This window comes from Haemaphysalis longicornis, unplaced genomic scaffold, assembly GCF_048455015.1.
Source record: "Haemaphysalis longicornis isolate Haplotype H1 unplaced genomic scaffold, Haemaphysalis longicornis Haplotype H1 scaffold_10, whole genome shotgun sequence".
NCBI classification, from domain to species: domain Eukaryota; kingdom Metazoa; phylum Arthropoda; class Arachnida; order Ixodida; family Ixodidae; genus Haemaphysalis; species Haemaphysalis longicornis.
Genome location: NW_027526204.1, coordinates 47,116,572 through 47,130,730, shown reverse-complemented (window position 1 = coordinate 47,130,730; position 14,159 = coordinate 47,116,572). Strand labels below are relative to the sequence as shown.

At 48.3% G+C, this 14,159-nt stretch overlaps 1 protein-coding gene across 4 annotated transcripts in view; it reads right to left on the bottom strand.

Annotated features, from left to right (window-relative positions):
- Window positions 1–14,159, bottom strand: part of LOC144157724 (lipase member H-like) — a 219,323-nt gene that overhangs the window by 15,626 nt on the left and 189,538 nt on the right. For all 4 annotated transcript variants that reach the window (XM_077688502.1, XM_077688505.1, XM_077688503.1 and 1 more), the window contains one exon: window positions 7,858–8,052. In XM_077688502.1, the coding sequence (XP_077544628.1) occupies window positions 7,858–8,052 (195 nt within the window). The remainder of the gene's footprint in view (window positions 1–7,857; window positions 8,053–14,159) is intronic.

Genomic DNA, 14,159 nt, shown 5'->3' with positions numbered 1-14,159 from the left:
TGTTTTAACTGTCGAAAACAAGCTGTTTATGAGAGTTTCCCGTGCACTAACAATTCCCGAAACACAAGTATTCCTCGTGCGAAATGCCCTATGAGAAGCTGGCATTCCCGACCAGTTTACCTATGAGGAATTGGCCTTTGAGGAATTGGACAAGTGGGACAATACCCATTGGCGTCATATATTCGAAATTGTGTATACATCACAGCCAGTGTCAGGACTTTTCCTCCTTCAGGAACGCGTTGCCGTGTCTAAATGCAGGAAGTATACAATGGCGAAGATGACCCTTCAAAACACTTGCCCACTCCGTGTAAAGGTTGCCATGAGGGACACGACGGTATCGATGCCCATGACGATGACTACTAGCAGCACAGGGCAAATAAAGACGGAACGTGTAAATAAACAATGTCGAGTTCTGTAAGTGCGCGGTGATGTGCCCTTCACTGCTCAAGTAGAAAGGAGTCCTGCAGCTTCTACTGCACAAGCCTTGCGCGACCCATTGCAAGCTTAGCCATTTAAAAAAAAATGCAGTGTCATTCGACTCTGTGACGAAGGGTGACCTGCAAATTTGGGCGAAGTCCAAGGGGTGCAGGAAATAAAACAAGTTTGTTTGTAATTTGCAATGGAGCGTACTTCCAATCTAATTAGTTAAATGAAACTTACGAGCGCCGCCTGAGCAACGCCAGAGAAAATGTAATAATGTAACTACTTCGCATAGTTTCCGTAAAGCGACGTTTTGTTGATGATAATAAAGAGGTGGCTTTCACGAGCACGGGGGCACACGCATAGCTCCCTCCTCGCGCTCGTGACAGTGGCTCATGTTCAGCCCCAGAATTTTGGCGACCGGCTGTGTGGCTCCTTTTCTCTATCGCTCTCCGGGACATGCTGGACTGGCAAGCCCGGGAGTTCGAACAACGAGCAAACTCGACATGACGCGGCGCAGGCGCCCGGGCACGCTAGGCTCAGGATTCGTTTGTATCCAGGTGATGCGGAAGCCTCGCCCTGTCCTCCGACGCTGCTCGCTGCTCGCCGCTCGTGGTAGTGCCGGAGCCACCCGGTCGCACGGCTTCGCCGCCGTCTGCCAGGAGGAGGTATGTCGCCACCCTGACTCTGTGAGAGAAGGCGTCACAAGGGGCGTAGCTGTAATGTAATCGCTGCTACAGGATCCAGACACACCGACCAACCACATCCGCTCGCACCTGCGTGCCGTCATTACTAGGTACGAGGAAATGAAGGCCGTTGACGAGCACGCCGAGGAGGCAATCAATCTGGACGAACTAGAAGCATACTTCTTTAAAAGTTAGGAATCTTGATCCGCACGCAGGTATACTTTCCCATACCCTCCGCGGTTACTTCCCGTGTTGCTGTGCAGAGTACGGGAGCGCGGAGTCTCGATTTCGCTGTCACCCGGCACGGCAAGACCACGGTGGTCCTCTGTGACAGCAAGGTAACCGTGAAGGCTGACAAGGTAGTGAACGTGCACGCTGCGTGTGAGCTTTGCGTGTGCGAAGTTACAACCGGCGGGGATTCTAATCACACGGAGCAACTATCGAATTTCGCAACAGATTCCCTCGACTAACAGCTTGGTGTACTTAAGAGCCCGCCTAGCGATGACCTCGTCGTCCTCGCAGACGGCAACAGAACCGGCCTTTCAAAAGATCAGCTGACTACCATGTGCAAGGATGCTTCCGATCCTGACCCACCCAACTTGACTTTTTTCGAAAAGTTCACACGTCACTGCCGCTCGTGGAGGTTTATTCCTAAAACAGCTCGTGGCTGGTCGTCGCGAGCGGGCGCCATTCCCATTTTCACGCCCGGTGGCTGTGTTTCTCCCACCGGCGCCAGCTTCTCTGCTGGCGTTGGCCCTTCTACGAATCTCCGCCTCCGATCGGCACACCAGGGCCACCTAGCCAAATAGGAGGCAGGGGTCTTCTAGGAACAGATTTTATTGGAGTGAACTTGTGCTCCGCCGATTGTCAGCGAATTGAATGCTACGGCGCTTCCTCTGTACACATTTATCTGTATGAACGAACACACAAACGCATCTTCACGCGTTTCCACCTGCGCTGGCATTCATTTCTGGGGGGATTTTCAGACAGCTAACTTCGGTTGGGTATCGAGTATGACTGTCGTTATCTGTGACTCTAACAACGCGCGCATTAAACAAGTCACAATCTTCGCTTTGCAGGTCCCTCTTTTTCGTCACATACAGTGGCTGCTTTGCTAGGCCTTCTGTTTGCAGTGTGCAAAAATCGTTCGCGAACAAGCATTTCCCCGCCTCTTTCAGTCCTGATGACTTCCATTGCGACAGCGAAAAAACAGGCCCATTACAGTTATTTTGTAGCATTTGGCTGCTGAACTTATATTGTTTGTCTTGAAAATTTGTCCTGGAAGCTCCACCCTCACTGGACCACTAATTTTAGGTGTTGGATGATAATATGGGACCGGTGAAGACGCAACCTCCAGCGCTGTGATGGATTATTTTTTCTTTGGAGGCGTCGAATGATAATCTTTTACAGATACATGTAGTGCTTTAAAGTTAATAAAGCTTTTCTACTGCTGCCCTACGTAACTAAAATTGTCCAGCGATGAATTGCCCACTAGGAATTGCCTTGCGACAAGCCGTCCGTGCCCCATTCGTAATCTACGCACAGCATAAATTTTCTAGATGTCACCGTCACGGTTTCTCACGGCAGGCTTTGAACTAATCTCTATGGAAAATCGACAGATACGCGCCAGTATTTGCCCTTCGACTCAGGCACAGCAAGACCGCAATACCGTATAGCCTAGCACATCCTTTTAGGTAAATCTGCACCAACAAAGCGTAATTCGATTAAAATTGCCGAGAACAAAACCGCGCCCTTGAATCAAAAATACTCAGAGCAGGTGATCGACGACGCGGTACGCGAACTAACCAATTGAACCGCACCGAAATTCTGCGCAGAGAAGCGACCGACCACAATCCGCAAACACTGTTCGCTCAAACCCATTCGGCCACTGCTTCGAAAATTTAATCCACACTAAATTCTGCGCAGAGAAGCGACCGACCACAATCCGCAAACACTGTTCGCTCAAACCCATTCGGCCGCTGCTTCGAAAATTTAATCCACACTAAATTCTGCGCAGAGAAGCGACGGACCCCAATCCGCATACACTGTTCGCTCAAACCCATTCGGCCACTGCTCCGAAAATTGAATCCACACTTAGAAAACGTAGCAATATCCGTGCTCCGAGTGAACGCCTACAGAGAATATTTCCGGAGCCATCACACGTTGTTTACAGGCGGAACAAAAAAACTGGGCGCCTTTCTTGCTAAATCAAGCGTCAGCCGACCGCAAACTACTGGTTGCATGCCCTGTAACAAACCACGGGGTTAGGTATGCGCGCAAATGTCCACCATGCAGCGCCCCGCCACCACGGCTTCAGACTATTATGTAAATGTAACAGGTAATTTTAACTGCGACTCCTCCAGTGCTGTATACCTGCTAGAATGCATCTTTCGCGGGAAACAACACATCGGACAGACTGAAACGTCCTTCCATTTGCGCTTTAATAATACTGTATCTCATTAAAAAATTTTCCGGTTTTTCTGAACACTAATATAAACACTAATCGTCATTCTTTTCAGCAGCTGACGGCCACAATTATAGAATCTGGTTTTGCTGTTTTTGTGTTAAGGTTTATTCAATAGCCTCAAGGCTTAGTAAATAATTTGGTTTTAAAACCCATCAGGATGGCGAGGTCCGAGATTGTTATCTACTATAAGCTTTGTTTGGCAAAAACGAAACTTACGGGAAACTCACGTGTCCTTCCTCGGATAAACATTTTCCGTCCCTCCCATTCTGCTTTTCATACATACACCGGAATGCTACATCTGCCCGGGTAGTGTTATGCCCGTATATGGCATTCCCTCGATAATAATCTCCCATCATTTCGCAACACCCACCAGCCAATCTGTTTTGGGGTGCTATTGCAGTGTTTTTCATAACACTGGCTTCACTAGCCAAATCTGACCAGTCAATTGAGACATTATGTTGTTCTCGGTAGAAAGCGGCAGTACCATCGTTAGTTTTGAAATTCTCCCCATTCTGTTCCCTGTGCTGACACGAGATTGTACGATTTCTTGTCTCCCACCTCCCTCATTTTTTTCTGTTGCTTTTTGTAATGTTAAATGCTGGCCACCTCTTGCTTCCCTCTGGCGGCAACATGCCGACCAGATGTGTTCGTTTGTGCGTGCGTTCACATATCTTGTATTGTCGTCTTTCTCTTGACCCGTATGGCGCCCGCAAGCTTGACTGTACCACTAAACAACTTTTCAGTGGATATTGTGTTCCTGGAGCTTTTTGTACATGCATTTACGCACATTTCCACACGAATCACCTCTCTGGCTGCCTTTTAGTGATCTCCTTCCCTCAAACCACCACAACACAAGGATAATACTCTCTCATGATGTAATCGCGTGATTTGGAATTCGTGTGAACCGATTTGAATTTTTAGATTGGCGCCATATGCGTGCATTGACGTGTCTTCTTTCGCCTGCTTTCTTGACGCCTATTTCCACCATACTCTTGAATTACTACTTGACCTTTGGATCTGATTGTGTTTTTTACTCCCTTCTGCTGCTCCATTCTCCTCATCGCTTTGCCATGTAACCCTCTCTCATGTTCAAACCAAGTGATTCAAAAATGATGTTTCTTTTTTTCGTTTCTTGTTGCCCTCCAAACGTGTCCTGATTGTATGAACATGCTGCCCTCCCTTGCACTGCCCCCTCCTTTGCTCTATCGGTTGCATACAACACTCTGTACTCAGCTTGCATTGTACCCTGGAGAAAAGAAGTCCCCTTCCTGAAACGTTGGTACAATTCATTTTTTCAAATGTTTTGCACGTGTGTCCATGTCCTTACTTACCTATGTATGTATGTATGTATGTATGTATGTATGTATGTATGTATGTATGTATGTATGTATGTATGTATGTATGTATGTGTGTATGTATGTATGTATGTATGTATGTATGTATGTATGTACGTACGTATGTATGTATGTGTGTGTGTATGTGTGTATGTATCTATGTAGGGAACGATGGGGCTTTGAAGATGGTCACCATATAGAAATAATACTTTGAAGAAGGTAGCGGCCTCAGACCTCTGCCAACGTTTCGACAAGGGGACTTGTTTTTTTCAAGGCATCAGGGTTCATCTCTGGCACACTGTTTTATAGATCCACATTGAGTTCAAGAGAGAGGGGGGAGGTTGTTACGAGCGGGGCCGGAAGGAGGACAGCAGGGTGGGTCAACGGTCGGTTGAAAGGAGCGAAATAGTCAGAGAGAAACGGAGGTTCGGGTATTGCGACAGGACCCCGCGAAAGTGAAAGAGGGAAGACTACGAGAGGGTCGGGGGAAACAGGGGGAATGGTTTAAGCTGGGCTGCAGTGGTGCCGGGCAACCTGACAGGAGGCTTAAGGGAAGTTTGGGGCCGAGAGGGGCGTCTTGGGGGTGCAATTGCAAGGTTACTGAACTGTGTGTAAGAGAGAAAACTTGTAAACAACAACAGCCGGTATAGTCCGAAGAATTGCTGCTGGGGAGCCCAGTGTTCGCAGAAGAAAAGAAGGGGTATGCGCAGGTACCATCCACGGGGAGCTGTGCGGTAGATTCAAGGACTTCTTTTCGGTTTTGTTCCTTTTTTACTTTTTTCTTTTTGCGTGTGTGTGTAAAACAGTTAGTAAGACGTAATGCCGAATGTAGAGCGAGGCGAGTGCGCGTTGTATGTTGAAATCGGCTAGGAGCAAGACAGGAGAAAAAAAGAAGAAAAAGAAGCACATAAATTGTATTCAAGTAACAACTTTGGCGATGGGAGGCAGGGTTGTTGCGAATGGGGATGCCCACTTTTTGTAAGAGCCTTGTTTTTTTGTAAGAGCCTTGTTTTTCTGTTCGATTCAAATACCGTAATGTTTCTAAGACGCCTTTCGAAGCATTGATTCCAGCTGGCTCCAGCAGTTGATTTTATGGATTAAGTACGACTGTCTGTATTTCTGGTCCCTTGGAGACTTAAAGTTCGACTGTAGAATATTGAGCTTCAGATCATCGAAATTGTGGTTCAGCTGGTTCAAGTGTTGTGCGACTGCTATGAGTGTCTGCCCGATGTCCAATCAGGCGTAAGTTCATAGGTTGACTCCTTTTTCCAGTGTTCTGCTTTTGACAGAATGGGCATTATAGCTTATACGCAATGTTAGAAGAATTGCACGTGACGCTTGAATTAATCTTGTGAACGTATTGGCTGGCAGCGCTATTCATAGTGCAATTCGTCTGCAGATGTTTGCAGGTCTCGCATCTAGGGCGGAGGCAAGGGCTGCATGGTTCCTGGGAAGTGCCAATTTTGGCATGCACTAAAATGTCTTTTAGGCTCTCATTTCTTCTGTAGGTAGCTTTTGGGGCTTCCGGGAACGTCTTTTTAAGTCGGTCATTACTGGCTAGAATGGGGTAATATTTCCGCAGGATGTTGTTTATGTTAGGGAGCGCGTTTGAGAATATGGTTAATAAGGCTGGTGGTCGGGCGCTTCGTTTTGACGTTGTTACATGAGCACTTCGTCGCTTTCTAGCTTGGATGCTCTTTCGTAAGCCATATCCAGCGAGCTGACTGAGTGATTTCTGCTTGCCAGGGTGGACTTTAGTTCATTAAGGTGTTTTATATAGTCTGTGTTATCACTGCATACTCTTCTTAGTCTGGTAGCCTGTCCTAAAAAGATACCTTGTTTGCAGTGTCGTGGGTGATGACTAGTGTAGTCTAGGTACTGTTGCCTGTCCATTAGTTTCCTATAAAGTGTGGTTTTCAGTTTACCATTTTAAAGAACAACAGTGGTGTCTAAGAAGTTCACTTGTTTATCCGAGTACTGGCATGAGAACTTAATGCTCGGATGCGAAGAAGTAAGATGCGAAATGAAACTTTGAGGGCTGTGCGGCCGTGCTCCCAAATTATGAAGATGTCATCAATGCATCGAATGTAAACCGTGGGTTTGAGGGGAAAGACTCTAAGACGGAAGCTTCAAGTTGTCCCATAAAAATATTGGCGGCGGTGGGTTCGAATGGAGTTCAAAGCTGGTTCCAAAAACGTGCAAGTAGTAAGATGAGTCGAACTCGAAATAGTTGTGAGTTAGAACTAACTTTAGTAAAGTAATGTAGACTTCCAACGCATGTTGGTGCCGGTTTTCTGCTAACGCCTTTGATGTAGCTTCTATGTATGTATGTATGTATGTATGTATGTATGTATGTATGTATGCATGTATGTATGTATGTATGTATGTATGTATGTATGTATGTATGTATGTATGTATGTATGTATGTATGTATGTATGTATGTATGTATGTATGTATGTATGTATGTATGTATGTATGTATGTATGTATGCATGCATGCATGCGTTCGTGTGTTCGAGCGCGAGTCGGTGTCTCGGTGTTTGTTTTAATGCTTAAAATAAATAGTACGTTATTTATTTTCTGTAGAATTATCTGCAAAACAATGAGAAGATTACATACAAAATCAGGACCGTGTCATTCATACAGATTACGATATCGCGTAAGGCTCGAAACATTGCAAAAACTTAAGGTTTTCAAGTCCGTTATCTCTTAGCACGCAAAATTGGTGGTGAAGGTGGTGTCGTCGTAACCACTTTAGAGAAATAGAGAAAACATTGATTGTACTTATTTAAAAAGCAAGTTGTTCTTAGGGCCTCAACCCCGTGAGAGGCATCCGCTTCAGAAAATTTTAAAATAGATTGTATACCAACAAACAGTGGCCGAGTATGAACGCTGACACGAATTTTCAATAGCTGGCATATATATAAAGGCAGACTTTATATAAACCTACCTCCAGTGTCAGGGCAGTTTGGTTGTTCCGATCCTCCATTCGGGTAAAAGTCAACGTGACCGATGGATTTGTTTATTCCTAGTTTTCCTTCCTTAAAAGCTCCTGCGTTGGTGTGTATAACGTCAACAAACTGGGCGTCGTTTGTAGACAAGGTTACGTTGCTGTGATAAAACAAAGGGCCAGCCGGGTCTAAACCTGAAAAGAGAGGACCAAAAATCTTGTAGTAAAATAAGGCATTCGTTTTATATATTATGAAATAATATATGCACGCACAGTTTTTTTTTCTGCACCCACCAGCCAACAGACATCGGCTTGTTGTAGTCCGGTCTTTTATTTTATTAGCTGAAGATACATGATTTTCATTCTTGAGTATTGCTTGCGAGGAAATAAAAATGTCGGAGTTTAATATACCATAAACTCCTTTTGCTTCGAGTAGTAATCAAAAGACCGGACATGCATCAAGAAAAAATATGACTATTCACTAGACGGGAACAAATTTCATACAAGCCGATCTCTTTAAAGCATATTTCTCCCCACTGGTTTTTTGCTGGAATAACGTGACTTGATATTCGCCCCGGACAATTGCAAAATGTGAGTGTTTTATTTACGACGGGAAGGAGGCGATTGATGGCCGGTTAGTCGTACACTTCTTCCTCGTAACGCCTGCTGTGACCTTGCGTCAGTTCCAAACGCAGGTCTTGCTTTTTCTGAAGTTAAATAAAATGTTTATTTAAAACCCCGGCTTTTTGCTCGGAGCATTTGTGTGCGATTGCACAGGACAAGTGCCATGGGGCTTTGCTGCTTCTGCTATAAAGCGTACTTATGCAAGAGGATATTTTAGAATCTTTTGAGCGTTTTGCATTCGACACCAATGCTAAGGTGTTTTTTGGCATTTGTTTAAGTAAACCTAAGCGCTGTAGACACACCTATTGCATATTCGCCGATGGATTAGTGGTTTCGTAATCCATTCAACAGATGGCGTAGTAAGCGTTAGTGTATCGCGGCGCACAACTGATGAAACGCTGTACTAAATCATTCCTCGCGGTGCCAACAGTAATGACGCCAATATTTTACATTTACCGTGCGAAAAGGTAGCAAACACTGCACTGAAAGTCGCTGTGGCTGGTAGCGCTCACCAAGGTTCAACTTTAAGTTCCTATGTAAAGCACCGAGCTTGTGCCGTTCAGTCACCAACACCTAACGCTCTCATCGTCGGTTCTTCTCTTTTCAGAGAAACAGGTGCCGTACTGTCCAGAATTTCATACTGCAAGACTATTACCTTTAGCTCGTAGTACTTCCACAGCAGATTTTTAACAGCGGGGCTGTTTATAGGCTCACAATTCCCGGGGATGGTGCCGGTCATGAGAGGCGAAAATACCCTGCTGGCCCCACAGACGGCGCCATCACCCGGACAGCCGTCAAGAAAAATCAGCCTGGGCCAGCTTTTTATACATATGTGGCCCCAGTGGTACAGTGCAGAGAACTTTATTTAGCCAGTTCCATCATGTGCTCGAACTCTCAACGAGCAACGGCATAACGCGGTCCGGTGAGACGACGCGCTCGAGCGAATACAGGTGGTCCATTCGTGACGATGTGGTGAGTGATGGTGTCCTTCACCGGGGACGCTTGTCTTGTGATCGCGGGAAAATCTGCAAGTATCTTCTCGTACACGGAAGATGGCACAAAGTCTCGAAATCCCGTCGCCATGGCAGAGAGAGAGTGCACGTCCATGGCCTGCAGGTTGTAGAAAGCCAGGAAATGAGCACCGAGGATGGGTAGCTTGATATCGGCAATTGTGAAAAGCCACCAGAAGGTGCGACGTAGGCCAAAATTGACTGTGAGCGACCGCTGCCCGTAGTTGTTGATCGACGAGTTGTTGACGGCAATTAGTGGGGAGGCCATTTCTCGGCGTCGTCGGTGTAGCGAAGACGCCGGTATGACACTGACCTCTGCGCCCGTATCAACCAAGAAGCGGTGGCCGGCTACCTTGTCAGTGACGTAGAAGAGGTGGCTGACTGCGTGACCGGGTTCACTTGCAGCCACCAGTGTCCGGTCTCCTACTTTACCGTCCATGATCAAGGCTGGCTGCACTTCCAGGCGGCAGCACCGAAGGTACGATGATACCATTGGATGCCCGAAGGCCAGGCTCACCGAGCGTTACGAAGGAGCGATGTTGAGAGCGGGACGGGGATGGGCAGTACCGTCGGCGGCGGGATCCACGTCGGCGTCGGTGCAAGAGGGGTGCGAAAGATGACAGGTGATGGCAGATTTCATCACTGCGGCTCTCAAGTCGAGCAAGCCTGCAGTCTTCCCTTGAGGTGGAGGGTGTATCCGCGACTGCGGCGATGCTTGGAGACCAGGAATAGTCCGCGATGAGGTCAGCCAGTTCGGCGAGTTGGTCAAGTGGCATGTCAGTGGCTTCCACAAGTACCAATACCATGTTCTGTGAAAGGCATTGAAGGAAGAGCTCCGGAAGAAGTGGATTGTTGAGGTACTGGCCATGATTGACCAATAGTTGCCGCATGCGATGTAGCAGCTGCGAAGATCGCTTGTCGCCGAGCGCCTCGGTATTTAGAAGCTGCTGCAGCCTGCTGCACTCCGACTACGACAGTCGTCGGATGATCGTTACCTTTAGGTGGATGCATGGCGCTAGAGGATGTGGGGTATCGAGGATGTCGGCCAGGTCGTCCGCGATGCTGCCTGGCAAGGAGGTCACGACGCTGTTATATTTCGTCTCCTGGCTGGTGATACGATGCAGAAGAAAGCTCGCTTCGACATGCGTGAACCATGTTCGCAGGTTCCGAGTATAAAACGGCGGTGGAGTAGTGCTTTGCACAGCCGCGGTTGTGGCATGAGCAGGCGGAGCGGCTTCGTGGTCACTGCCGGGCTGTAGTTGGCTTCAGAATACGGCGAGGCGGAAGGGTCTGACATGGCGCGGTCAGAAGAGGCGAGTTCGGTCCACGTCACCACTTCATGTCGCGACCGGCGCAGAGACAACCAGCCGCGACAGCGTTTGGGCTCGAACTAATTTTTATTGCTGCAGAGCAAGCGCACGTGAGCGTGCACCTTGTGGTTTTCTTCGTCGTCGTCGTCGTCTCGGCACGGCGGACCTCCGCCGCTACAACATCATCGTCAGTTCGTCCGGAACGTTCACGTCGATTCCTGTGATGCCAATCACCTACCAACCATGACGTAGAGTTGCCTCCGGTCGGGGGTGCCATGTCAGCTGCTTTATATGTGGCCGGGATTCTCATTGAATCCAGGAGGTCCAGGTCGATCGTCCCCTCTGCCTTCTCCACGGGATGCAGCCTTTAAATTGAAATGGATTTATTTACCGTCATGATAAGCTGGAACAGCTAAGCAAGTAGTTTTAGAAGCAACCAAGCCTCACGAGCGACCTCTACCTCCTTCCTGTTTTAACATTAGGGATGCGCGTAGCCAATCTGTCTCAGATTCGCGCCCTTCTTCACTGAAGCGTTTTGATTTGTAGAAACTGTCTCAGAATCTTGGCAGCATCGCACTGCTGTTACGCATTTTAACACCGACAATAAACTAGGATGAAAAGAAAGAGCCTGGAAAAAGGCTACCGAAACGAACAAAATTCCCCGCATTTCCCCGAGGGGAAGAATGTGAAAGTGCGAATGCACGAGTTGAATTTGCGCGGTTCGGTAATGTTCGCGAAAGAGAGATCACACACACACACACAACTACAAAGAAAGAAAGATGCATTTATTCACAGACACCTATTTGTGTTGTTGTACTTGATTGCTAGAGCGGATCTCAGCTTTGAAAGTTCGTGTCAGTACTCCTTTAAGCGGGTGCATTAGCCCTTCTCACGCCCGATTCTTGGCCAATCCCCCACGTGGGTATGTGCCATGTCAGCGGCCAGGCAGCGCGCGCCCATCTCCCCCCGTTGCCAAGGAAGACGAGGAGATTCCTGGCCAATCCCCCACGTGGGTATGTGCCATGTCAGCGGCCAGGCAGCGCGCGCCCATCTCCCCCCGTTGCCAAGGAAGACGAGGAGCGCGCGCACCCGCAGCTGTTGCTATGCGGACGGCGGCGGACGCTTCAGGCTCGCTTAAGAAGTGCATTCGCACTTAAAAATTGTAAAATTGGCCCCGAATCTGCTCGCGTCGCTGCAAATGTCGTTTAAACACGATAGTCTTCTGCCAAACCTCCCATGTGAAGGCTTCTCTTCTCTCCAACCCCACCTATCACTCTTTTTCCGTCAATTCTCGCTCTTCCAGCTATAACATGGTGGTGATTTGCCAAAGCAGCTTTAATTTCACCGCGTTCCACTGCTACAGCGCCATGTATTAGAACTGCGCTACTGTTGGACTCGTGATGCCGCCGGGAGGTACAGGCTGCAGCGGTAGCCTTACCTCCTAGCATTTGCTTGAATATTCTTTTCATGGTGTCTTTTATTGCGTAGCGTTAGTGTTATCCCAGATGACGTCTATAACGCATCAAGCTTGTGAAAGGTGGCAGAGTGACATGACTATTGGCGTTTCTTACAGCAGCACGGTGTGCAGGGTTCGGTTCCGATGTCATAGATTGATCGGAGGAAAAAGTTATCGATTTGGTCTTATTTCAATTTTCGCACCGTTGTCCCTCAAAGAATCACGAACGCAGCAGTTTATGTTGTGCCATCTATGGTGACGCGCGATGTGCATGTTTCACTTGGCGTTATAAGATGACCACCTCGTGTGCTTACGTGTGCACTGTCCCATCTGGTAGTAACTTTCTCAGCTTAGACGCAAATGATGCGCTTAATAATGAGTAGTTGGCTGGCGTGTCTATGAAGTCGACTGCTTAAAAGCCCTCTATGGACAACTGGACGTCGCATGCGGCCTTCCTCGAGGGCCGGGTGCATCGGCCCACCGTATCTCGGCTTCTGCGTGTTGCCGGTCGGAAACTATGTGTAGCCGTTGTCGTCGTTTTCTCACCAGCAGGCTCGGTCATTTCGGGTACGAGTAGCACGGTGCGGCTGTCGTCGTGTTCGGGAGTCACGTCAGAGCTAGATCAGATCGTCGTGATGAGGGAATCACGGCATTCGGTGTGTCCTTGCGTCGTTGGAGGGTTTTCGGTTTTCCGCCGTTGTGCAACTTCACCTGCACAAGTTGGTGATTTTAGTTTCCCCCGCGTGGGCTGGGGGACCTTCCTCGGGCGAAGTCAGCATTGCTACTGATGTTCGGCGACTCGCATGGGTGGGGCGATGGCGAACGCTTGAAACGTGCTGGGCCCTGGGTGGTTTCAGGTACATATTCGTAGATTTCCCGTGGTCGTTGGCCAGTAAGAGAGCGAGGTGCGTCGATGGAGAAACCACGCAGTCCGAGCGTCTTTAATGGGTAGCCACGGTAGATCTGGTCGTCCTCTCTACAGTGGTAGAGCAGCGGACGATTATCGGGCGTTCACCAAACGTTCGTCTGCGTCGGCGTCTGATTTTGGACTACAGGGGGCCGGGAGAGCGACAGTGGACGGCGGTACGGCGGGGCTAACTGACGGCGTGTTGTAGCAAGGCGGAGTCGACGAACAGGTGCTAAGTACGTTATAGCTTCTAGCTCGCGCGGTACTTCGGATGGCGTAGAAGTCCCGAAAGCGCATTGAATTTCTTCCTGGTGCACGTCAGTCAAAGAAGAGACTTGGGGTTCTGGCGTCGTCGGGAAAAGTTTACGCAGCTCCTTCCTCCCTCCCCACTGCACGGCTGGTCTCGCGTAGTGTATTGGAGCTTATATCCCGGGCACCAATTGTCTCTGAAACCAGCGCATTGACTGAATGGTCGTACCCCTTTGTTCAAACTTCTAGCATCTTCTCCATCGGCACCGCCTCAGACGGGAATTCGGCCACCACCTCGCAAGGGTTACGCAAAATGCAAGAAAAAAGCTCTTGCTTTACCCCTCGCATCACAAACCTTTTTTTTTCTTCAGTAATTACCGGTTCCGCACGGCGAATCAATCTCTTCGGATCCTCAAGAAAAATCACAACCCCTTCGTTGGGGTGTTGAGTGCGTTTTGAGCAAAAGGGTGGCTCGTTTCGTACTTACTACGGTGGCAAATATATTAAGGAACCCGCTTTTAAAGAGAGTCCAGTTAGTAAGGGAGCTATCACGGTTCTCGAAACAAGTTTGAGCTGCATCCTCCAAATAGAAGAGCACATGCTGAAATATTTCTTTGTCATCCCACCTGTTAAATATCGGGACACGCTCCGCCTTCTTCAACCAGTCCTCAGTGTCTTCACCGGGCTATCCGCGGAATGACGGTGGTTCCCGGGGCTATTGCAGGAGCATGGGGGAAGTGCCTTCA